Source organism: Anomalospiza imberbis, chromosome 7, assembly GCF_031753505.1.
Source record: "Anomalospiza imberbis isolate Cuckoo-Finch-1a 21T00152 chromosome 7, ASM3175350v1, whole genome shotgun sequence".
In the NCBI taxonomy this organism is placed as follows: domain Eukaryota; kingdom Metazoa; phylum Chordata; class Aves; order Passeriformes; family Viduidae; genus Anomalospiza; species Anomalospiza imberbis.
Genome location: NC_089687.1, coordinates 5277300 through 5303055, shown reverse-complemented (window position 1 = coordinate 5303055; position 25756 = coordinate 5277300). Strand labels below are relative to the sequence as shown.

The window sequence follows — 25756 nt, the reverse complement described above, 5'->3', positions numbered from 1 at the left end:
TCTTAAGTGGCAGCACCAGGTTTCCCAGCTGTATCTACGTGATAAACAGTGTAGGGGATTCAGTCAGAGGAATTCTGCTTGAAATATCAGCTGAGAACTGTAAATAATGTAATTAATATAATATTGTAGTGCAATGTAATTCAATGCAAGGTGCATACAGGTGTCAGTTGGCAGCAAAGAAAGAGAAGATGCTGGATACAGGGGCTAATTGACAGTGCTAATTATTTCTCATGAATGGATAACATATATAAAAAATTATAATTTGTATAGGATCCTGAATGCTGAAGGAAGATAAAACCATCAGGTTATGCCAGGAGGAGCAAAGGGACGGGATGGATTCCAAGGAAGAGACACAGATCAGTGACCCTGTGCTGCTTTCAGCCCAAATTCTCCAGGCTCAGGAGCCAAGCAGGGCTCCCTGTCCATTCTGTACTGAACTTTAAAGTGCTGGGAAAAGCAGGAGCTCAAAATGAGTTTCAGTAGTGAAGCTGCACTTTACTTTTCATAGCAATGGATTTTTTAAAAGGTATGTCAAAGAGAATTGAATTTGGGTCCATGAATAGAGCAGTAAGTGATGTAACTCAAGTTAATTACATTGCCTCTGTCTCCCAAGAACTGGATTTCTCCTTCCTCCAGCAGATATGCTGTGTATATTGTGGGCTTGGTTAAAATCTAAGTGTTCACTTTAGATCAAGGTGTTTTCCTAGTGAGATACACTGAATACATTTTGAATTTATAAAATACTCTTATGAGAAAAAACTATTGAGAATGAAGATGGGAAAGTAGGGACCATATAAAACAGTTTGTAGATATTTCCTGTGAAATTCTGGTGTATGTGTAGGAGTTCCCCTGCCCAAGCCGAGCCGGTGCTCCAGGGGGTAGGACACTGACAGCCCTTTCCCTTTGGCCAATACTTTCATAGCAAAAAAAAGCTCCATCGATGCATGAAAGAGCCCATGGGACCAGGAAATGGCCAAACTGTTACTGGCAGGGTTAAATCATGGAATGTCCTGAGGTGTACATTGGGAAAACAAGGTTTTCTCCAGGCTGTGTGGAGAAGATGGTGCTGCTCTGACAGAGTGATGGTTCTTATTTCTTTTTGGCCTTTGGCATGTGACTATCATTTCACATCCTGATGCCCATCAGCAGTGTCCAAACAATGCACATTGCAGTGACATTATTGTTATTGTTGTTGAAAAATGAAAGTAAACAAGGGGCCTGGACGTATCCATAGGGCAACAGGGTTTTACAAGCATTTTAAAATACACCAATTTTTCAAATTTTTCACTTGAGTACTCTCAGTAGCAATACTGTGTGTTCTTACAAGGGTTTCAGCCTGCAGATTTATGCATTAGTGTGAACTATGCTGCTACCTTCAGCTGTAAACTTGGTTCAGGAAAAAAAGATAAACTCATATGCCCAGACTGCACAGTGAACCTGAAAAAAAAATTCTTGTCATTAAGAAGCAGGTTTACTATACAGAATTTTGAACAGCCTTTAATTTCCACTGTACATTCACACACACACGTTGGACGAACTGCAAGCTCTCACAGGAAACATCCAGAGAAGGGATTTTAAATTCTAGAGTATAAAGAAACTGATTTAATCAGCTTAAAGCATGCTGATAAAATAGTTAAGTAGATTAGATTAAAATTCAACAGTTTCAATGCTTCATGAGTAAAGCTGTTTAGTCCCCATGAGAGTGGCACTTTTTTGCCATCATCTAAGGAAAGCAATAGACACTGAATACATGTCACATCACGAGAAATGCTCTGTTCCTGGCAGACTTGGAATTCCGAGCACTCTTAAAGAGCAGGTTATGCAAATATCCATTTCCTAGTTGAAAATTAATTATGTGATACCATGCTATGAAAATCAGAAATTCTTTTCCTGACCATATACCTGGACTTTAGAAGACATCCATGTGTTTCTGCAGCACAATAGTCTCAAATATTCTAAAATTCCTAAAAGTTCCTAAAACCCCCTAAAAATCAGTATCACCACATCTCACACTGACACAAAAAATACTTACAAAAGTGATTTTGACATTCTAATGGGAAGCTAATCAGCACCATGAGCAGAATCAAGTAAAGCAGATCCATCTCTGTGGTGGTTGCTGCCAAGTTCCCCACAGCTTAGCAAGCAGAGCAGGTACAGTGAACTCTTAAAAGCAATCAAAACTGAAATTACAGGGGGAAAAAATGTCTGATAATGGAGCACTTTGCTTTGCAAGGCTGCTCTAGGTTAGGTCAGGCAGAGTTTTCAATGGAAACAAAAAATCTCTATGCAGTGACAGCAAAGAAAACTGAAGCAGGAGATGCCATTATTATCATAAATGTCCATTTCCCTCTGTATCCTTTAGAAGATAACTTTTCATGAACCTCACTACTGTGTAAGGTTATCATGAGCCCTGAGGGAAGCGAGCCAGTCCAGCCAAGCTGGCTGAGGTGTCCATCCTCTGGACGTCCTGAGTCTGCTGCCCAGAGCAGGTCAGCACAGCGTGGAGCTGAGAGAGAATTCAAGAGCCATCAGGAGAAATGGCAGAATTTCAGTTCCTCGGGGCCAGAGAGCCTGGTGGCAAGGGTGAGGAGTGAGAGGAGGGAGCTGGAGTGCAAGTTAAGGGCTGCTGAAACCAGCTGAGAGAAAAGGGGTGTGATCATTGCAATTGCACAGAGCAGAGCAGATGCCTTATACGACTACAGCCTTTACTGAGAAGCATTTTACTGCTCTTTATGAAGGAAATGTGGGGTCAGGGCCTTCCTAGGATTGCTCTCTGGTGTTCATTTCTCTTGCCTTCTTTTCTGTTTTGTGAAATCCTCCCTTTAGCAGTTAATAATGCTGAAGGGGTAGGTAAGAGGAATCCCAAACAACAAAAAATCCCACCTCCCTAGAGCACCTGGAAACATGACAAGACACCAGCTATTTGAAATGTTATCCTGGGAAAAGTCTCTTCTTCATTCTACCAGCACAGACCTTCCTCCAACCCAAAACTACTCAGAGGTTTCTCCAGCAGAAATGATTCAGAATATAGGCACAGATCTTGCTCTTATAGACACAATGAAATCAGCTACATTGGCTACGTTATCATAGGATCATAGAACATACAGCGTTCAAAGTAACCCACAGGCATCGATCCAACTTCTTAGATACAATAAATACTATCTGCATGACTCTCCGATGCCCAGAATTTTGCAGAGGCATGGATGCAGCCTTGTTTTCTTGGAGTTTTTCTCTGCTGAAATATGAAGATATCTGTCACAGTGCCAATTCAATTTGGGGGTTAGCTCCTTACAGATCGTGCCTGGCATCAGCAAGGGATCAATGCATGTCTTCACTTACAGAGCAAGATTTACAAGCAACAAAGTGACAATTCAGAGCTCTGTGGTCACTTGGACTGCAGTAAGGAGGAGACAGAGAGCACAGAGTCTCCATGAGTCCCTCCCCCCTCAGATATCACACAGAGACCATGGAGTGCAGCAAAAGAGGACAACCAGACCCCTGTGGCCTTTGTGCTGCCCCACAGCCTGGCTGGAGGTGACATTCCAGCAGGTGACATTCCGTGCTTGTGAGGTGTAGCACGGGTCCCACCACAACGGGGTCATCTCTGCTTCATTTTAACTCCTCACTTTCTTAAGGGCTGTAAAAAGTAGGGTAGTTTGTCCATGATGGATGGGACAAGCAGCTTTAAACTTCACCGGTGGAAACTGAGACATAGGCATCAAAAAAAAAAAAAAATTAAAATATAAGGACGGCAAGTGCTGAAATTGGCTGTTAAGGATATTGCTGTCACTCTTGAAATTGGCTGTTCAGGGACATTGCTGTCACTCTTTAGAAATTCTGGAGGAATGCCTAAGGAGGCTGCCTGAGCCATAGCTGATGTTGTTAGGGAAATGTGGAGAGGGCAAGAAGAACCCCAAGGTACTGTCAAGCCCTGTGATTCTGTTTTTTTACTCTTAATTAAGTAGTTCCCTCCCTCGGTGCTGTCCACAGGGTTTCTGTCATCTGTAATGAGTATGATTCTGTTTTTCTGTCATTCAGCTCTTCCAAAACACCACAAGTTTTTAAACTGCAATTTGAACTCTGAAATTGCAGAAAGGATAAATTAAAGGAACAGCTCTGTGCAAAGAACTCAATTTCATATTATCTGTATGCATGGAAATCCAGTTAATTTCCCTGACTTTTTTCAACCTGCCAGGGAGTAGGAATTAAAAACACCTATGAAAATATTAAAGAATTAGAATTGCATTTGAGTACTTTGGAATAGGAATAAGGAAGGGTTGAAAACTATTTAGGAAATAAGAGGCTTCCAGGAACTGAGTGCTACAGACTTTGGGTATGCATAGTATCTATAGAGATTGTTACTCTCTGAAATATCTGAAAAAAAGAATTAAAAGGATCCTGTCAGATATATAAGGTGTTTTACTAGCTAGACTCATTTTCCATAACTTCTTGTGAGGAGTTATTATCCTGAACTTTGACATCCCTCAAAGTCCCCTCAGCCAGCTAAGGGAAAATTTAAACAGAATTACTTCATCATAATATCCACATTTAAAATAGACCACATAGCTACAAATGAACAGTCCCCACCAAAACCACGTCTAATTATTTATCTTTTTTTCTTTTTTTTTTTTTTTTTTTTAATTTTAGGTAACTTACATGTAGCTTTCCATGTACCTCTTGGAATCTTCATCATTTTGCTCCACACCTCTGGAGACAGTTCCCTCTCCCAGCACTTGTTCATGGAGCCAGGCAGATTTTGTGAGCTCCCCAAAGGCTCATCCCAGATCTAATCTTGCTCTCTTGCCATTACAAGGCTGTGTAGGTGTTTTTTTTTAATTGAGAAGGGCCTCATTTCCCTTCCTCTGAGACACAACTGTTGCTTTGCTAGGTCAAGAAACATCTCCTCTCCTGATGGACTAATGAAGTGTTCCTTGTCCCAGGGAAGGTAACACCTCTGTCCCCTCCCTCCAGAGACTCACCAGCTTGTCTCAGGGTGAAGTGTCCTTTTCAATGAACTTCCATATTTTACATCAAGCTGTACAAATAAACACACTTGACCCAGCAGTGCAATGGAGTTTCAGTGTTCACAGGTTATTGCCTGCTCCTGGCTGACATGGAAGATATTAACCACCCCGGGATGACTGACCTCAGCATTTTTCTCTTTGGTGAACTGTAGCAATTGTTCTGATATTAATGATGTCAGTGAAAATAGGATGTGATACAGTAATATGTGACAAGATCCAGGTTGTCATACTGTATTTATGGGATATGGCTATTTAAACAGACAATATGATTGCTGCTTTTCAATTTTCATTATGGCAATTGATTTGCTGTTTCATTTACTGCTAGTGTGCTTGTTAACCTGAATTATTTTATTCCTTCATTAAAATGTTAATTTAACAAAGCATATTTCTGAAAGTCTACTTTTAAAAGATATGTGAGAAGAAAATTCCTTTAAGGTATTTTCAAATATTGAAATGTTAGCTATATTTTAAAACACAGCAGTAGACACAAGTTGTAATGGATGTATGAACTTTTTACCACAAAAAAGAGGTTTGCCCTGCTGATTATAGACCCTTAAAAGTAATTCAATATGGTTTCATTCAATTTTGATATTCCTTAAAGAAAAACAACTCTGTTGTCAAGTCAGGTGTGCTTAATTAGGACTTTTTCAGTGACAAGAGATGCTGTTCAATCCTTTAAGACTTATAAATTTCATATCAAAATGCATGAGAGCTGTCATGCAGTTTGCCAGATATTCTTAAATCTGGGTAGATAATATTTGGGGTAGGATTATGGACAACTGAAACTGTCCAGCATGACTCAGTCTGGGAAATAACCAGCTAAGAATTTTGTTGGGCTGAAGAAGTGGGGCCAAACCCAGTGGTGGTGGTGCTGGTGGTCCTTCACCCCATGAGTCCTTCAGTGGGACACAAAGATGTGTAACCCCTAAATCCCTATTTCACTCCCAGTCCTTCCATGCCTGACATTCCTTTCCAGCTGCTGCCACGGCACTCGGGGATTACTCTCAGCTCTTCCAGTGCTGTGTCCCCGTGCCCTTGCATATTTAATCATAATTGGAAGTCAAGTGACTTTTACGAGACATGAATGTTAATTACCTTTCAAATTGCTGGAGAGGGTACTTTGTCTGGAGTTCCTCTGATTGTGGTAATTAATTAGTTGTGCGAGGTCAGCCTCCTGTCTTGCACAGTTCATTGAACAGCGTCTTTTCAAATATTTATGAAGATGTTTCAGTACCTATCACTGAAAGCTGCATTAATGTTTTAATTTAAGCAGAAAAAAGCACAACTTAATCCTGTCAGACACAACGGTGGTAGTATATCTACATAATACCATTCTCAAATTAGGCATTGTATTTTATTTTATTCATGTTCATTAAGAAGAGGGGAGAAATATATCTGATTCTGCATTGTAGGAAACAAACTAGAAAAAAATGAACTAGAGCTAAAACTGTAGAAAAATTTACATTAAATTACTTTTCAGGGCAATGAACTACTAGGATTTCAGAAATTTCAAGATTATTAAAATAGCTGAATATATGCAGAAAATCATCACACATCTTCCTCTAAAGCTTAACGTCTTCTGAAAAGTGTCAGATGAGACACATCAGGGCAGAGCAAGGTCTGAGCCCAATCACGCACACAAATCCCAAAGAAGGTCTCTTTCTCTTTATGACAGACCAATTTTCCAGCTGCCTGTTGAGCTACAGAGCCCCACAGGTTAGGTAGGTTTTGCTTGTACCACCATAGCTCACCACAGCCAGTGGAAAGGGCACCAAAAGTCCGTGGGATCTGCAGCCTGGGGGAGCAGGGGCTGCACACCAGCCTTGGGGAGCTCACACACAGCTTTTATTGCACAGTGACTCTGGCTCTGCTGTACAAAGAGCCCTGGTACAGTCTTGCTACACAAAAGAAGTTTCAATGACTGCCAGGCTCTAATTGGAAGATTGGGACTCCTGAACTAAGGACAGACATTGCTAGTCCAACAAATCTGATCACTGGAGAATGCAGTGGACACCTTTACCCAGTTCTACTCCCCAGTGCACTCCTCCTGCTCTGAAAAGCAGCAGATAAGACCAGGCTTTTGAAGTTTAATGTTTACAGAAAAATGCAGGATATGCACATATTCCATCTTTGTGTCAGGTAGGAGAAAAGAAATGTCCAGAATTACAGACTTTCCTGGAGGAGAGCAACCTTACTTAACCTTACACATAAACCCGACCACTCATCCCATCTTGTTTTATTCTTCCTGAAGGACATCTCTCCTGATGTATTACTATAAGACATGGCAGGCCACCTCCCTGTATGTGGGAATATTACTTGAACATTTCTTCCTTTTCCTTTTAAAAAGAAAAATTTCCTTTTCTTAAAAAGAAAAAAATGTATGGACCTCTAACACCCCAAAGTAACAGCACAACTATAGCTGCTATACTTACTTTTCAGTCATCACTTCCTGATTTACCAAGTAGTTAATCTCATATTTCACCAAGTGTGCAGAAGTTCTGTTGGGCTGCTCTGGGGATAGCTGGCCACTCTCTGAATGTGAAGGAAAGGCAGTGTGTGATGCCCACAGCACAGCATGAGGGCTGAGCTGGAAGGCAGAAAGCCCCTCCTGAGCTCCCTGCTGCAGTTTTGCTCTCACACCCAGCAACCTCGTGCTCTTCAGAGCTTCATTCCTGCTTTTCTATCAGACCAGGGCTCCACTTTGGGATACCCCAAAGCTCAGAGTCCTCAATGGAATTAAAACTTTGCCCTAACGTTGGCTGCCGCTCTTTGGATGGAGCAAGTCCACCGTGGCTCCTGCCCTGGTTTAGGTGTTGGTCTGTCACAGAGCTCGGTGAGCTGCTCACACACACAGGGCACCAGATGTAAACACCATCAGGTGGAAACCCATTTCCCGAGGCTCAAATGCAATCCTTGAGCTTTTCAGGAGCTTCGACACTCACCTATTGAGCAGGTCATCTCTTCAGCAAGTGCTCTCATGAATCTGCACACACTTCCCTTATTCTCTTTATCACTAATGAATCATCAAACACCAACTCGTGACAGAATGCTGCCTGTGCATTATAAACAGTGAGAAACTATTGGACTCCACAGCTTTTTTCCTGAAGTCTTCTGAAGTGCCAACTCTTGTAACATTCAAAATTGTTTATTTAAAAAATATTTTAAGAAAAATCAGTGGCTAGTTTCTATAATCCTTTTTTTCCCTCTCCAGCGTGAACAGATACTTCAAAAGAGCTTTAGCAATAATCCTAAATTACTATTTCATTTGAGCTTCCATGGTAGTTTCAGCTCTTCCTTTCTATTCAACAGTGAAAACTATTTTTTACTCAAAGTAACTAGAGATGACTTCTCATACTATACTATTCACTATATACATTTTGTATTTGTACGTATCATGGCATTTTAAAGTTATTTTTTTAACAAAAAATGGATCATTTGTAGGCTTAGTAGCAGTAGTGGAGGTCAGCAGTATCATCATCTTCATTCCAGGGAAAATTCATTGAACATCCTTTGAGGCCAGCAGACAATTCCCTCTATACAAGTTCAGCTTTGAACATCACTGTCAGAGGTCATGAGAGGCACAACACGCACCAAGTGATGTGCAGCTGGCACAGGGAAGCAAAAAGATTCCTTATGCTTTTTTCTTCCTTTTTGTCACCTTAAAATGTGGGCACTGAAAGAGAAACCCTTGCCTCCATGAGATCTGCATTTCACATGTGGAGATGGTAAGCACAATAAATTAGTGACCTAGGATGATAAATTATCCTTCCCTCCATCAGCCATCCTTCTGTCCAGCTAAGACTTGAAAAATTCCAAATGCCTCAGTACCTTTGCAGAGATGCCCAGGGCTGGACAGACAAGATTCATTGTTGGTCTGCTTGTTCCACATGAAAAATGTCTTCACTTTTAAGGCTGACAACCTTGAGGACCTTTTATCATCACTGACATTGCTTCCCTCTATCACCTTCTCATCCTCCAAAAAGGGGATGCATTGGTTCTATTCTGATATATAATTTTGGTTATACATAATTGGTTCTATTGTGATGATAACTTTGACAAATTTTCTGAAATTTTTACACAAAATTTAGTTAATATGTGTGACTACACTGACTCTGATAAAAAATAAAACAATTGCTGCTACATTAGGAGTTTCTCAGCAATCTCACTGCCAGGTAATAGACTGAAGTAGGAATTTTAAAGGCATTCCACTACAGAGCTTTCCTTCTGCAAACATCAAACACCATGACTGTCTTAGAAATGAGAAAGAAAAAAATAGAATATGCACAGCAAAATAAATATTCTCAAAATAAATATTCTCAAATCTGCTTCCTAGTGTGTTCATCAACAGGACTGCATTGATGTTGTCAATCTCAATTATGTGGAGTGACTAATCAGAGTACCAGGATTATCACCCACCTCAATTTGTCATTTAGAATTTTGTTGTCATCATTCAGAGTTTATGCAAACTCTTGTATAGACCAAGAGGCCAATTACAAGGCAGAGACTCCACTGCACTATTATGTAAATAAACTAGAATAACTTCTGTGAGGAAATAAAAAAATCCATTAGACAGAACTATAAAATTTTCAACACATCTTGTTTTTTTTTTTCATGTTTTGCATAGAGATTCTCCATTCAGCAAAGAATTTTAGAACCTAGTTTGTGATGGAGCACATCATATGTCTCCCTTTAAACTTAGACTTATTTTTGTTGTCTATTGAATGAAAATGTGGGTATTCCTTAGCCTAAGAGCACAAAGTCAATGAACATTTGCATTTCTGTAAATAATTTTAACTCCTGCTATTTGTGGAAACCACAGACAACTTCCCATTGCCAAGCAAAATCATTAGTACTGTGGAAGAAAAAAAAATGCCGATGAAATGCTGTGAAATAGTACAGAATTGGCATTTCACCTGAATGTCCACTGAATGCTTTCACAGGAAAACAACCAGGAAAAGCCTTGCAACTACACTCTGAAGAGAAAGATGCATCTATCTGTGATGTAGCCAATTTTTTTTAACTTCTAACCTTGTGTCAGCTTACAACACACATGAATCTGTGTTCTAAATAACAGCAAAAAGGCTGAGGGAATGTAAAAAGTTAAACATTTTTCTTGTTCCTTGTAAAATTTTACAAAATTTCCTGCCCAAAACCATTTTACTGAACTGATGAGGATGCATGTATAAGTAATTGATCAGGTCCTCAATTTTTCACCCTTCAGCTCCTTGTGTGTTCTGCCCACCTACAGAACCTGGGAATTCTGGGGCTGTGGAAGGATTGTGGAAAGAGTTCCTGTAGAGAACCTTGGTCAAGTGAAACAACAAACAAACAAAAACCCATTGTGGATTGTTACACCAATGTGCAATTTAAAGATTATTAAGTATGGCAGTGGTAGAGCTCGGTATTGCCATCAAAATCCTGCCTACATATTCATGACCTCATTCTGATCTAATGGCGAATATTTAATAGCTCCACTAACATCAACTGTGTATTCAGAAAGAAATAAATTATTATTTATAAAGTAATTAACTCTCAAGCAGGTATAAACTAAATCAAATATCTCAGTGAAGGGAAACTGAGACATCACAATAAGTAAAATTCCTCAGGCCTGTGTAAGAATTCATGTTTTAAAACTCATGTTACTTCTATACCCACCAGATAAAATTTAGATCTACCCGAGTTTTGAAGATAAGAGATTCTCTGCCAGAAAATTAATGGTAAAGTTTCTGAAATGACCAACTACTTACGCCTCATAATGACTGTAATTGTGGGGAAAAAAATATAAAAGAGGACCTAATCCATCTCTGATGATGTCAGCAGAACAAAGGCAGAACCTGTGGAATCGTAGCTGTGTGGTATGAAACTATTTAATACAGTATTTTATAGAAAAAATAATAGCTTTAAAATTCTATTGACATTAATATACAGCTATACACCTAAGTCATCCAAACACGTGCAGAGCTGCAAAAACATTCAAATAGAATTTGTATAAAAAGCAAAAATTTTCATTAGGAAAATGGATTTAGCCATTTGTACAAAGTAATGTTCTTTTGCTTCAATTTGCTCTTTCTTTAGCTTTCATTTTATAAGTTAAATTTAAAAATTAGTCAACACGCTGAATTAAGTATGTAGATTTTCATTTAAATAAATCAGTCAACAATTTTTTTATAAAGTATTTAACACTTCATTGTAGAAACATAGGCAAAATGACTATTATAACCAAAATGAAAAATACTGTTCAATTTAAAAAAATGTACTTAAACAAGAACCTGAAAAAGTTTATGATATGCATAACATTGTTCAAGCAAAATTGCACTAGTATTACATAAATCAAGAGTTTTATAAAGGCCCCAATATGGCAAAGTTTAGAAATAGGTAGTATGCATGCACAATAGTACAACAAAAATCTCTTATAAAACAGCAGTTATTTTTGTAATGCATGTACAAAGGGAATAAAGAGCAACCACAAACATATTTAATCTGTTAGGTTAATATATTATGATAGCTAAAAGTCAGTCATGTCTAGCAGAGGAAGGAAGAGTCCTCCACAGTATATGTGTGAATACGTCTTTTGTGCCTTTAAAGTTATGTATAAAATATTTTGATTCAGTTCAAACCTGAAAGCAATCGTATTCTTTATTTCCATCAAAATGAAGAAAAGGTGAGTTGGATTTTGCCTCTTAGCAACAACAGAAAACAGGCCAGGTCAGAGAAGTGCTGGAAACCGATACTGATGCTTTTCACTTTTCGTACTTGGACTTTGATATTGAACCCAGACTACTGAAACTCGGGCTTTGCTAAGGTTTCACTAATATGCAGCTTGGCTCCTTTTACCTCCACAATACCACAGTTCATCTTAATTTAAAGAAACTGCTGTGTTTTGAATCCTTTAATATCACTAAACGGGTGTGAGGGGTTTTATTTATGGTTGTCAAAACCGAATGCTGTGATCATCTGAGTGTGCTTAAGGTTTGGGGTCTGGCTTTTTTTCCCTACTGCTGGGTGTGAGTTGAGGAGTTATTAATCCATAAGAACTGTGTGTGATTAAGTGAATAAACATGTAAAGCATGTGTAGGCAATGCCCTCTTGTGCTCTAGGGTGGCTACTGTCCTACAGGACTGTTGGAGTTTGTATGCTTTGTCCCACAGCAAGTAAGGTTTCAGCTTCCAAGATATATCATTACTATGTTCTATAAGGTTTTAATAAATACAAAGCTTGTTTACATGGTATATATGTTTAGTATATCTTGTACAGTCACTGAATTTCTGAAACATAATCATTGTGTTCATGCAGATCATTAGATGTTTCAATTCTATAGTCTTGTTTACTTCTTGGCAACCTAAAACTAATTTAAAAGCAAGTTATGTTTGTTTGTGAGAAGTTATCTAGCTTCATCAGGATCTGAAGAGAAGTTCTAATGGGCACAAAGAAGAGAGTAGACCATTCAATCATTCTTTCACCATTTAAAATAAACAAAATTACACACTGTACTACAGCTTCCAGACTACATAATGAAAAAGTGCAGATACCATCTCCATCGATTAAGTAGAACCAAAAAAGTTCATAGAAAATAGATTGCTCATTTTCACGCTACAAACGAATAAGTTGTTTGCCATTTTAACAAATTTAAAGGTGTGTTATTTCAGCAGCATTGTTGTAAATTGTACCGTAGTGCAGTTTCTTTTTCATAAAAATACCTTACAAATGGTCAGTCAAAAGTCATCAGCAAAAGAAAAACCCAGAAAACAATCAACCAAACAAAAAACAGAGGTAATGCTGATGCCAAAACAATTATAATACTGTTGGTACATAGAAAAGTAATCCTTATATTTTATACATTTATACAGAGTATAAAAGGTAACAGCAGATTATGCCACAGTCTCCCTTATCCCAATATCTATTTTCTTTGGAAGAAGTTCTCTTCTTTCATCAACACTTGCTAAGGAGTTTCGACAGTTTTGTCCATCCACGTATAACTTTGCATATACTGGATTGACGTAATTTGTGGGCTGCAGAGAAATTAAACAAACATTAGACCAGTCAGATTGGATCAAAATTAGCATTTATGGAAATGGAAATGGCTTTGTTACAGCAAGAACAAGTACACATAAAATACAACAGGACATATTTAATAGATACCTGGACATCTGCAAACCTGATGATGAGTTAATTATTTAGTTGAAAATTAAATTCATGATGAGACATGCTATTAAAGCAACCAATGACATGACATGCAGCATATTATGGTATTAAAACCACAAAAAACATTGACAAAAATTAAATGAAAAAACCTTGAAAAAATGTCTCTGAGGTTGACTTGTCCACCTTATTACACTGGAAGATTTCAGAATAGGTATGAAGGAGTTTATAGGGAAGGTGCACTGTGAGACCATGTGACAAGTTTAACAGTAGAAAACTGCAGCCAACAGTTTCCATATATTACCTGTTCTAAGACATCAGCATCCCATCAATAGCTGACCATGTTTTCGAATTCTGTGGCCCAAATACACAACATGATTTGACCAAAAAATTCAAGACTTTTGTAATGTAAATTAAACTTTAATAATAAACCAGCATAACTGCTAATATATCATAGTAGTTACAAATTGAGAAGTCTTTTCTCAGCAATTTTGCTGCTTTGGACTGTAATAAAAAGCATCTGTTGAAATGAGTGGCACTTCAGCATAGGACAAGTCCATTTTTAATGCTGCAAAGCCCTTCATTGTGTGAGAAATCCCCTGAGTCTCCACTACTTCCTTCATACTTTGTGCCTTTATTGTCTCTAGAAGAACTTTGCTATCCAATAAGTGTTCAGCTTGTACCCATGAAAACAGGAAAGGGCACCTTGTGTCAAAATCCTCCTCTTTTCATAACTAATTTATCAGCACTGCTCTGCTTGCACAGATACTGAGTGGAACACCAACGAGCTCTAAAAAAAGAAAATAATTTGCTTGGTGTAATATGAAGTGGCTAAACTTTGAATTGGCCAAACCAGAACTGAGTAGGTTTTCCTGACTTGAAAATATCCTGAGTACACCCAGGGAAACAAGGAATGAAAAATGACTTTAAGTCTTAGTTCTTTTTTTCCTTGTTGCTCAACTCTGTTTCTGAGCCCAGGATTCAGATATTCCTCAGGCTGGATAGCTACAGCAGCTGCTCAGTTAGTGACTTAAAAGCTGCCCATTCCATCTATTACAGACGAAAAAGTGATTGCCTCGTGGTCCAGACTTTCCTGGAAGGGAGGCAGAACAAGGTGAGCCACATTTATTTATTAAAAAAAAAAAAAGCTACTCTCAGTTCTGCATGTCTGTCCCCATAGACCTTTACTTTTGTGGTCATGATTATAATCAGAAATTTAGTTTTATTTCAATTGTCAGGACTTTTTTTACTTCACTGACAACCATTATTAAGGATGATAACCACAACAGACCAGAGATCCTTTGCATCTTTGCAGTGCCTTATTGAGTTATTAAAATTATGCAAAATAGCAGGGTCTGCCTCATGATCCCTCTTTGAGTGGTACTGATTGCACAAGGCAGTACAGTGAGGTACAGAAAGAAGCTGGAGTGACCAGAATTTAAGAGAAAAAGTTAAAGATGGGTGAATATTCTGGCTTTCATCATCCATGGTTCTGTGCTCTATCAGAAAAACCACACCCCGTAAAAATTATTACATTTCCAAATACAACATATTACAATCATGCACGAACATGAATGGCACAAAAGATGGATATATATAGAGGCACGTGAATATGAATGTTGTATTGATGTTCCTTTTGTATCTTAAATCTTCATGTTTGCAAACCTCATACTAAGTTGCAGTAAAAAATCCAATGTTTTAGAAGGAGCTCTTTTATGATACAAATCCATTGAAATCTGAACAATTGTAACATGCTTTGCAAATATTGAGGGAAATTGTTAATTTTTATGTGCATCAAATTCCTCTAAAATAAAAGCACTTGTTTCCATTATTTGGGACCATCTTTCAGTTTGATAAACTTCACTAAATGCCTGTAATTACATACAAATTCCAAATATATCAGGATACGTGGCTGTGAAGGCCATGCTAAACTTGTATAACGTTATGGCAAAGCATCACATTGTTTACTGGTTTTTATTCCTTTTCAAAGACATTTGCAGTTTTTAGATCATGTTACGATGATGGTACAGATGAAATTTTATATGTGGAGGGGGACCCTTTATTTCAAATAGAAAATGTATTTTTTACTGTCATTCTTAATTCCATTAAAAGAAGAAAAACAAAATTAAAAACGAACAGAAAATGCCTCTACTCAAAAATGACAGACAAACTTTCTTTAGAAAGGGGCTGTGGTGGAATGGAATGGACTTGGATCATCATTTCTCACCCCTGTTGATAGTGGTCCTTTCAAGTCAGAGTTTAGGTAGATTGATGGAGCTGTGTGGGGAAGCTTGAATGCAGTGGACCCTCCCCCTATGTATCTGGCCTGTATAAACAGAAAATTTCAGTTTCTGGGCTAATAGAGCATTTTCCATGTGTACTTATCAACACTGTTAAATAAACAGTGCACCAACTAAAAACATTATTTTAGAGTGATCTACATTTATAAAAACCTCCTTCCAGGCAATCCTCAGCACGAAAAATTCTTACATTCAATACGGGAATAAAATCCAGCATTTTCCACTAAAGGATTAGGGCCAGACTTCACAATGAGCATTGGCTCAGCCACTCTGCCTCCAGTGAGTAACTCCATTTTCAGCTTACCTCCTGCACTGAGCACACTGCCTGTGTGATGCAGTGATGACATTCCTAGAGCTATCAGTAATCCTGTTATTGCTTTGTCAGAAATGCCACAGAGTGATGGCTGCCCTTTGGTGTGTGTCTGATTACGGAGCTCCGGGAGAGATATCGCGGCATTACCCCGCTCATCCCGTGTCACATCACTCAGGCACTTCAATCACTGGAGTGGTGCTGCAGGACTGACAGCATCTCTTACAAGGAAATGATAATACTTACTAGCTTTGTGCAAACACTTAATCTATCTGCCCCGTCAGGAATCCCAGCTCCTCGCGACTTGGCAAGTTTTCACGTGTGAAATAAGTTAGTCTCGTATGTATGCATGCACTCTTTCGTGCTTCAAACAGGGCTGGACAATAATGTGTTTCCAATTCTAAATATTTGCCACTAGGTTGTGGTTTGCCAGCTCACAGACACGTCTGCCTTGACAAAAAAAACCCATTTTGTAGTTAATTTCTAACTCTATTTTGATAAAATACGGGCACCAGGAAAAATGGCCATCAGACAGCATCAGACTACAAAACAGCTGTTAATATATACATGACATTTATTCTAATGAAATCTAACTTGGTTTTATATTCATTAACTAAATCTAAATGTCATTGTTCTACATTTCTATTGGTTACATTTAAAGACAAAACCTTTGCAAGACATAAAATGGCTTTGCCACTAGAAAGAGAAAAGAAATTACCTTTTCTGCATTTAGAGTAAAATCTGAGGCTAAAAGACCACCTTCACTGTGGTCATGGCCCACCTCATACATGTTATATGATGGATTGCCAATTTCTACATTGATTCCTCCGTTTATCATGGGTTGTCTTCTGATAGTTTTTGTCCTGCAATGCATAAACATAAAAAAAAAAAAAACAAAAAAAACCAGATAGTGAACTTTCAAGCAAGCTGTTGGGTATTTTGTTTCTCTTTAATCTCTTAACATCAACAGGATGAAAAAGCATTTCCTACAGAGACAATCATAAAATCCTTCCATTTTCCAAGCAAAGTAGCAATCTGAGTCTACGTATAGATCTCACAGAAGCTGGAAGCAGAATTTTACTGTTTTTCTCAGTTTAGCTGTAGTGGTATGAATCCATATAAAGTGCTAACTTGCTGTCTACAACCCTGACTTCCTTCAGTTATTTCCAGACTTCCCTCACTTCCAAGGAAAGCCTTGCAAAGTCATCGCAGATTCCCTGCAGGAACGAAGACAGAGAGAACATGAGTCATGTCCCCTTGCTCGTTCATTTCACTTCTATTTCCAACCAGCTGCCCAAAGTCAGCTGTAAGCTGAGGACAAGCAAATGGTTCCATCACGGTGCATTAAAAATGTATGAACTTCTCATCATTCCAGTTTGTATTCCCTGCCTGTGGTGATTGGAACACTGAGGTTCAACTTGAATTTTCTTTCAAGCTTTAAATAAAAGACAGAGCCTTATTTTTAACCTTGAATTAGGTATCAGTAAAGATAAGTGGTTGAGCTGAATTGTTTCTGTTGCTGAATTCATTTCTTTTAGCTAAGGAGGTGATTTCAGACCTAGCAATTGAAATAGCCTCAAGAGGGTAATTTTTTCCCAGTGCAATATGTTCTCTAGAATTACAAGGGAATAATACGGAGGTCACAGTCAGGATGATAACAGTGAAGTCCTCTTGTTGGCTGAGTAAGATGCAGTCAGTGTCTGAAATCCAATATACTAAATGATCTGTATTTTTCAGAAATGTCATTGAAAAAATATTTCCCAAAATAGGCACTTAACAGTAGCATGCAAGTGTTGAACAGCTACACCTGGTTTAATACTGACAATCTTCTCTGAAGAAATAAAATAACTCTAAAATACATTTTCAAATATAATTTTAAGAAGAAAGCCCTTTATTGAGGCTAGTTTTTATTTCTCCACTGAACATCTATTATTTAACAAATGATTCTCCATAACCTAAATAATTTACAGGGCAGCAACTGGTTTCAGTATTTGGCTATCACAAAACTTGGCATTTTAGATGCAGCAGCACGTAATGACATCCATGGAGTCTGGCAGGGTCAGCATTACTAACAGTATGGTCAGGAAATGCATTTATCTTATTGGCTTTACAAAAAAGGTTTTAAAAATTGATGCTCACTAGTTTACACCAGAGTTTGCAGGGGAGAGAGAGGCTGCATGTGGTGCCAGATCATAGTAACTTAGAAGATTCTTTTAGCCTGGAGCACTGAAATAGCCTCGTAAATGGCCACGTTTGCAGAAACAGCAGATTCATCACTTACTTTTAAAGGACTTAACAAAGAGACATTATCTTGGTTTCAGGTGTGGGGTAACAAGCCCCAGGAGAAAGGAAGACAGCTGCTCAAGGCCAGCAAGCAGGACAGCTACAGGCCTGAAGTGAATGGTTTGCTCTCTGATTCCCACTCCGCCTTCCCTAGTGGGCTGTGTCCTTTTCACCAGGAATCTTCCCTTGCTAAATCTGCGTCACCATCAACATGATGTTCTTTGAACATGTGAAGGGCAGCAACTGTCTCAGGTGTCTCATACAGCAGAAACACTCCTGCCACCCCTGGCCACCAAACGTGGCCTTGGAAGAAATGCCCAAAGTCAAAAAGCCAAACTCAAGGTCATTATCAGCTCTAAGACAGCTAAATTCAAGAGAACAAAATATTCTCTGCTCAGTTCTGGAATTTTTCTTCATGTGCAAGATACTAAAGGACCACAGTAATGAGGAAAAGGTTTGGGACTCTACAGTAAATATTTTGAGTATTGTTTACATCTTCAATATAACTTGAAGATGTAAACAATACTCAAAATTTGAGTATGTGGTTTCAATGAAATTCATTCTGTTAAGTTCTCTAAGTCTCTGGATAAAGTTATTAACACATGTACAGGATTGAGGAAAGTGGGTAAGAACTACAATTTTTTGTCTACTGCATGAGGAACTTAAGTATCAACAACAGATGTAGTTGTCCCAGCAAGACCCACAATGTAACTGATTTGCTGCCTCCAGAAACAAGTCTTGGGTCATTTATTGCATTTTTGCTCCTCACATAAAGTGATTTTTTGTATGTTGGGAAGATGCAAATACTTTAAAGATTTATTCATATTTTTACTTCATAAATCAATAACAAATTACTTACCTTCGTTTTCTTTTGCAAAGAAATAGTCCAATTACAAGAGTAGTGATCAAAGTCACCAGTAGAACAAGAGGAACAATGATTGCTATGCTTCCTAAAACAGAAGGAAATATCATTGAATAATCATGGCTTCGCAGCTGTAAAAGTTAAATTAATTAAAAGAGAATAATTTCCCACACCAACAATGCAATTTCACGTGATGAGCTTCACTCATCAATTTGAGATTTTAATGCTGATCACTAAAAAACCCAACTTCATTACAGTTAATAGTGTACACACAAGTACTTTTATGAAAAAATCAGGAGTTTCCTCTTTGTGGATACCAATCTAATTGGGATTAATTCCCTGCCCTCATTTGCAGCAACAGTCCATGAAAGCCTGGAACGGCTGAACAATTTGAACTGGAGTGGCACAGCCAGGATCTTCAGCCGTTTAGGTCACGCAATTATTAATTTAAAATATCCAGTAGGCTCAGCTCTGGTTGAAGAATTAATTAGTATTTATAGGTACCTATTATCTTTATTTTTGGGAAAATAAAAAGCAGCATCTTCATTTCTAGATGGTTGGTGCATTCCTGCATTTTGCTGCATTTTACTGCATTGTACTCGAGAGCCAGCAATTTTGTTATGTTGATATAGGCAATCACAAAAACTACAATAATGTTTAATGCAGCAGAAAAACAGTGCACAGATTAGACAGCAGTGTTAAAGGAGAGGAGGGAACAGGGAAGAACAAAATGGGCTTGACATTATTTTGGCAGATAATTTCACTGAAATGAGACTATCTGCAAAAATAAGGTCAGTAACTGTACCCTCATTTCGGAGCCTTACTTCAAGTATCTGCTTCTAAAGAAATACATGCAACAAATAATTTTATGTTATAAATACAGGACATATGAAAGCAGGAATTCAGGATAAAGCCAGTGTGGAGAGGCATGTATTTAGTTTAATGACACACTCCTTAACTGGTGGAAACCAAAAATATTGCTGGTTGTTTCACTGACAACATTTATTGATTTATTAAAAAAATAAGCTGCTGGCAGTGTCTGCTCTACATTAAGCACAGTCTAAATAAAGAATTGAAAACTGCTTTGAATTCTGCCTGAAGGCTTTCTGCTTGAAAGCCAAGTCAAGTTGTCAGAGACACGAAATGAAGTACTGAATAAAAACTTGAAGCATCCTGAGTTCACTTCAGCTTATGAGGATTCAGCATGTAAAGGATATTGCAACAAGGCTCTTTTAAGAAAATATTTGATAAATGAGTGTGTTAAGTTCTACTTAGGTGCCAAAAAAAAAAAAAAAAAAAAAAGAGGTTAATTTTGTCTTGGCATGTAAACACTCAGAAAAAAAGCCCTGAAAAACATCCCACCAGGCATGAGTTACCATTGGTGGCCAGGGTGCAGCCTGGGGTCTAAGAGAAGCCCTTTCCCCAAACTGCAGCTGTTATTCCCTCACATTGAAACAGTGACCCAAGTTCTGCCTGCTTTTTTTGCCTATTTCCAGCTTGTGAGTGTTGTCTCACTCGTGTGGATGGCTGGGAAGGTTTCATCTAAGCACCAAACTGACCTGAATAGCAGGCAGCTCATTGTGCTGCTCCACTTGGGCTAAATGTGAGCAGGGCAGGTACAGCAGGGCAGCAGCAGCACACTCAGCACTCTGCAGGCAGCCTTGGCCAGTTTCAGCTGCCAATACTGCAGCAATGCCATCCTTTTATGCACTCAGACGTGTTGAAAAACATTCAGCAGGAGCTGTTCTTACTTTCAGGATGATTTTCACAGTAGGCGAAACTCACCCCTCTGCAGATGGCCAATACAAAAGTTATGCACTACATACAGATCTATTTTTGATGCTTTCAGTAGGATTTAAATGGTCAGAGGTCTCTCACTAGTTCTCTGCACAGGGCTGATCTGGCCAAATGCTAGTCACTGGATAGTCTTTTCTTAAAAAAGTGCAGCTAGCCCTTGGAGCAGGGAGTGCAAGGCCTAAGAGCTGTCTCGTGCAACACCAAATGGCAATCTAAAAGTCTAGAAATATCTACATTTTGGGTTTTTTTAAAAGAAAAAGATACCAGTAATGAGCATTTTTCATGACATAAACTCCCATTTGAAGATAGCACAAGGCTTGTATTTCTAAAGTGAGTCAAATTTGACAAGTGACAGCAGTGATTGGAAGTACTTACTGGTACTGATGTTGTCAGACTTGCTGCTTTTGGGAGCTGGCCTCTCACACTGTGTGCCTGACCAGTTGGCTGAACATCTGAAAGGATCCAATTACGATGGGAAAGTTATTAATTGTCAGCTATTAACACAGCAACCCATGAAAGAGACCACCAGCATCTTCTCAAGAGCTACATGAACAACAGCAGTGCTTCTACAAAACCAACAAGAATCCTCATGGAAAGAGTCAGCAGGACTCTGCCACGGCACTGACAACACTCAGAGTAGGGATTTAGTTTCAACCTGCACCTTTGTGTGTTCGATTCCTGTTATTGTCACTGCAACCTCAATTCTAGCGTTCTTTTCTAATTTCTCAAATAATAAAACAAGTTTAATCAAAGCTATATTAGCAGTTTAACTTTTGAAACCTTGAACTTTATAACCAGATATTTATTTGCAGAAATATAGCCACATGTGCGTGTGTGTGTGTGTAAGCAGGCATGAGAGTCAAAGGATAAAGAGTTGTCCTAAAGGGACAGGAGCATCTCCTGGCCTCAGAAAGCCCTAAATACTATTTATATTCAGAATATGTGTTCCAGGAGCCAGGTGCCTGGATTCTGCTATTCTGCTAAATTTCAGCTATTCTGCTATAATTTCCTTGTGTGAATATCAATATGCAAATAGTTCTTCAGCTGGGATTCAGAACACTCTCCATGCATACAAGGAAACACAAGGAGTCCATGGAAGCAGACTCAGCAAATCCATCAAAAGCAGAAACAAATACCTGAATGAAATCCAATTGCTTATCCAACCTGCTGTAAATATGATTAAGTTTACTACAGACCCTCAAACTCTCCTTGTGGAAACGGCAGGAAGTAGTCACTTTTCATCTGTCTCTGCTGCATATTGTGCAATGAATCATGTTTTTTCTAAGTATTTTTGAATTATTTATGAATTTCAACATCAGCTATCTTTAGGGAGGTGCAATAGAGCATTACCCTCATACAGTTCCAAGAATTACTGCTATCCGATGCCTTCCTAAGGATTTAATAAATTGCAAAGTTTAGAGCTGGTTATGCTTAACAACTGGTCTTGTTCTATAATAAAAGAAGTTTTGGAAAGACACCAAATATTCTAGACTAAAACAATGCCATTCTCAGAGAGGAGCTCCAGGCAGCTTTGCTGGTGATACTTTGGGCTCTTTTTTCTCTTTGCAGATCACTGCAGAAGACTGGCTCATTTCTCTCCTTGATCCTAAGCCTATTCCAGCACAACCTGACATTCAGATAAAACTCTTTACTGGGTTTCATTTTAAGCTTGAACTTCTTTTGGAAAGTTAATTTAATTTTTGTTAGGATACACTATGAAAGTGCTTAAGCTCTATGGAGGGTCTTTAGAAGCATTATTGATTTTTTAAAATAAATTTCTTATTATTGCTAGTTGATTCATACATTGTCACACACTAACTAAATTGCATTATAATTTAGAAGTTCTTCACTGAAATAAGTCTGTTTATTTAAATAAATATGGCAAATACGCAGTTAGGTTTCCTCACTGCAAAGAACCCCCAATTCCTAATTGCACACATGTTTCACAATGATATATTTTATAACTGAGCCCAACTGACTTTTCCACCTGCTTACCATCACTTCAGCACACTGCAAGTCACAGGGAACACAGCTTTAATTTTTCAAAAAATGTGTCTGTTCCTTTTTCTTTCCAGATCTCTTTTTAGCAATTATGTAAGATAAAAATAAGCTTGCACTGACAGCTTACCTTACTAAGATACTGTTCAAGGAATTTGCTTTTTAAAAATACCAATTTTCAACATACAGCTGCAAAATAAGTGTCTCCATTCTTGTAGAGAAACACTATATATCTTTATACTTAGAATATTCTACTCAGCTCCCAGCTGTTGGCACATGACAAACATGAAACAAAATCTTTATATTTCTTACTGATATTTTGCATAATTCCTGCTCAGGATGCAGCTCATGTAATTAAAACTTGTGATGACAGGCAATTTGCATGTAATACTATATTACAGAAGGGGGAAAAATAATTTAGTGTTAGACAAATCTAACTTTGCAACTAAATTCTTATATTAAATGTTTCAAATGCTTCCACTGTATCTAAAATCATTATGATAAATCTGTCATAAAAACACTTTAGAGAAGATAAGGCAGTGAGACTAGCAAAAGGATCACCATGAAGCATTCAAGTACAAGCTCATGAGAAACTTGTACAATTACATTCTTCAAAACCTTTTAACAGACATGATATTAAAACAGCTGGTGAAGAAAAAAAATCCCACAGCTAGATATGCAGTAAACAGAGGAAAAAATAACGCAAGCATATTAAAAGTTCTTTACCTATCTTGTCAATCTAATTGCAAAAATCAGCAATTTTGAAACACCTGAGGCATTTGCTAGAAGTCTCATAAAAACATTGTCAGTTGCCACTATATTTTAATTTTTTTTTTCCAAATGCTTGCTTTCTCCAATAAACTTTAAAGAGACTGAAGCTGGAAGGATGGCAATCATTTCCTTCTCACTTTGAGGTGAAATGATTGCCCTTTGATGGTCCAGCAAGGTACTAAAGGCTTGTCTTGGGCAGACAGAGGAGAAAAAGGAATAAAGCCCGGGGAAAGGGATGTTTCCTGCAAGGGAATTTGACACAGAAAATCAGCCATGAGCAGGCACATGGACAATGATAGGGCTGGGACATGGACAACTGTTCCTGCAGGAACATGGGAAATGAGCAGATCTTAACCAGTTTGAAGTGTCTGCAGAGAGAAATTGCTCTTAATAACAGCATTTTCTTGTGTCAGGACATTTAAATTCAGACTGCTCAGTTGCCAGCATGGGAACTGACTCCTGGTTGAGTTTGATGTGCAGTGGTTTGTCCTTTTCCAAACTCTTTGGTACCAGGAGCTGTTGTCCTGTGCCATTTTCAGGGGCTGTATGGTCAGACAGGACATTTGCAGTACAAGCAAACAAAAAGGCATTAACAAAGCAGAACCACATGAAGCCACTTTGTTTCATCAAAGATGTTCACATGATCCCAAACTCAGGAGAAAGAACAGTGGAAATGCCTGATTTGAGTCACCCCCAGACAAACACAGATGGAAACAGGTGGGGAAGCTGACAGTGAAGGACAGGATGGAGTCAGTTGTGTGATGCAAGGTGCTGCAGAGAAAATCTCAGGTGCAAATCTCCAGTTCCCAGCAGAACCAGAGAAAGATCAAAGAGCAACAGTTCCACAGGGGATGCCCATATGAAAACTGAGAGTGAATGTAAAAAATAAAGGTTGCACACGTTCTGCTGCCAAGGTCATTAATAAAACTGCTACAGCTCTCTCAGTAACAATTCAGTTCCACATTTATAAAGAGATGAGTGCTTGGGAAATGCCTCCTCAGGTACTGAATGCCTGTGCCATTGGAATTATCTACTTTGAGGAAATAGCATTGGAAAGAGAGACATTTTAAAAAAACTTTCAGTTGAGGTTATGAAGGTGTTGCACTTGGAGTGAGGAATGTTTAGAATGAAGATCTTTACATTTCTGATCATGCTGTTGTTACAGAGTCCATTCATGACAAAATGTCTCTCTCCTCTATTTCTGTATAACCCTTACAGGTCAGTCTGATCAAACTTTCTAAACTCCATTATTCAGGTACTTGACAATTTGACTATGAAATGACTGAATAAATAGAAAAAAAAAAGTAAAAAAAAGAGAGAATTTGGTGGCAATGTACAATTAAAAAAAAATTAGTTTCTCCTTTTTTCTCCCTCTTTGTGCCACAGGCATTGTCATAAAAATATAATACAGAAGGCATAACATGCAGTCAAAATTGCTTTTGTAGACAACTGTTTTCCAACTCAATATACCAGTGCAGATCCAAAAATGGCAACAACATTGAAAGATTAGTCTAGAGGCGTAACAGAAACGGTGGAACAGTCCTTACAAAACAAAGGTGGAAGGGGAACTGAAAATGTTTCTTAGCTATAAAGGATATTTCTTCATCATACAAAGTAATTTTTTTAACTTTGCTTTTCCTTTTGGTCATTATATAGCAAGATATACTAAAAGATCCGAATGAAAGTATCTAGCCTCGCTATTTTAAGAGCATTTAACATTAAAATTTCACTGGAACTTGTCTTATCATTAATATTCAAGCTGTTTGTAAGACAAGAGAACATCTGGATTACAGTTATTTACTATCTACATTAAATTGCATTGAAAGATAAAAATCAAAATTCCCTTTTCCCCCAAAACTCTGTAGGATGCCAGAGGATGACAAAAGCCTTGCACTCAACCAAATAATTAAACTATTCCTTATAACAAATTTAGGAATACTTCTGCAGATATGCATTGTTCATACAGGGAGCTGATATAATAGAGTTAAACCCACTGATAAACTCTCTAAAGTAAAGCAATTTCATAACAAAGACCAAAATCCCAACCCAGGGCTGATCAGTAGTTCCACATTCTGCAGCTTGCCCTCTATTGTAGGGTTTCATTATTTTCAAGTAATAACTTTTCCATGATCATTTTATACATGAATAAACCACATTTTCATAGTTTTGTCTAATGAGCGTCCCTCAACATCATAAAAGGAAAATAATGTAGAAGCTAAGGGATACAAAATTTATACTTGTTACCTGAAAATGAAATACAAATTAACCTTGC

General features: G+C 38.1%; 1 protein-coding gene across 1 annotated transcript in view; it reads right to left on the bottom strand.

Moving 5' to 3' along the window:
- Nucleotides 1–10873: 10873 nt before the first annotated feature.
- LRP1B (LDL receptor related protein 1B) overlaps nt 10874–25756 on the bottom strand; it is a 633449-nt gene continuing 618566 nt past the window's right edge. Inside the window, exons 88-92 of the mRNA XM_068195161.1 lie at nt 21091–21167; nt 18916–19006; nt 16492–16636; nt 15391–15489; nt 10874–13033 (exon numbers count right to left, since the gene is read on the bottom strand). Coding sequence (XP_068051262.1) covers nt 12893–13033; nt 15391–15489; nt 16492–16636; nt 18916–19006; nt 21091–21167 — 553 coding nt within the window. The 3' untranslated portion in view covers nt 10874–12892. The remainder of the gene's footprint in view (nt 13034–15390; nt 15490–16491; nt 16637–18915; nt 19007–21090; nt 21168–25756) is intronic.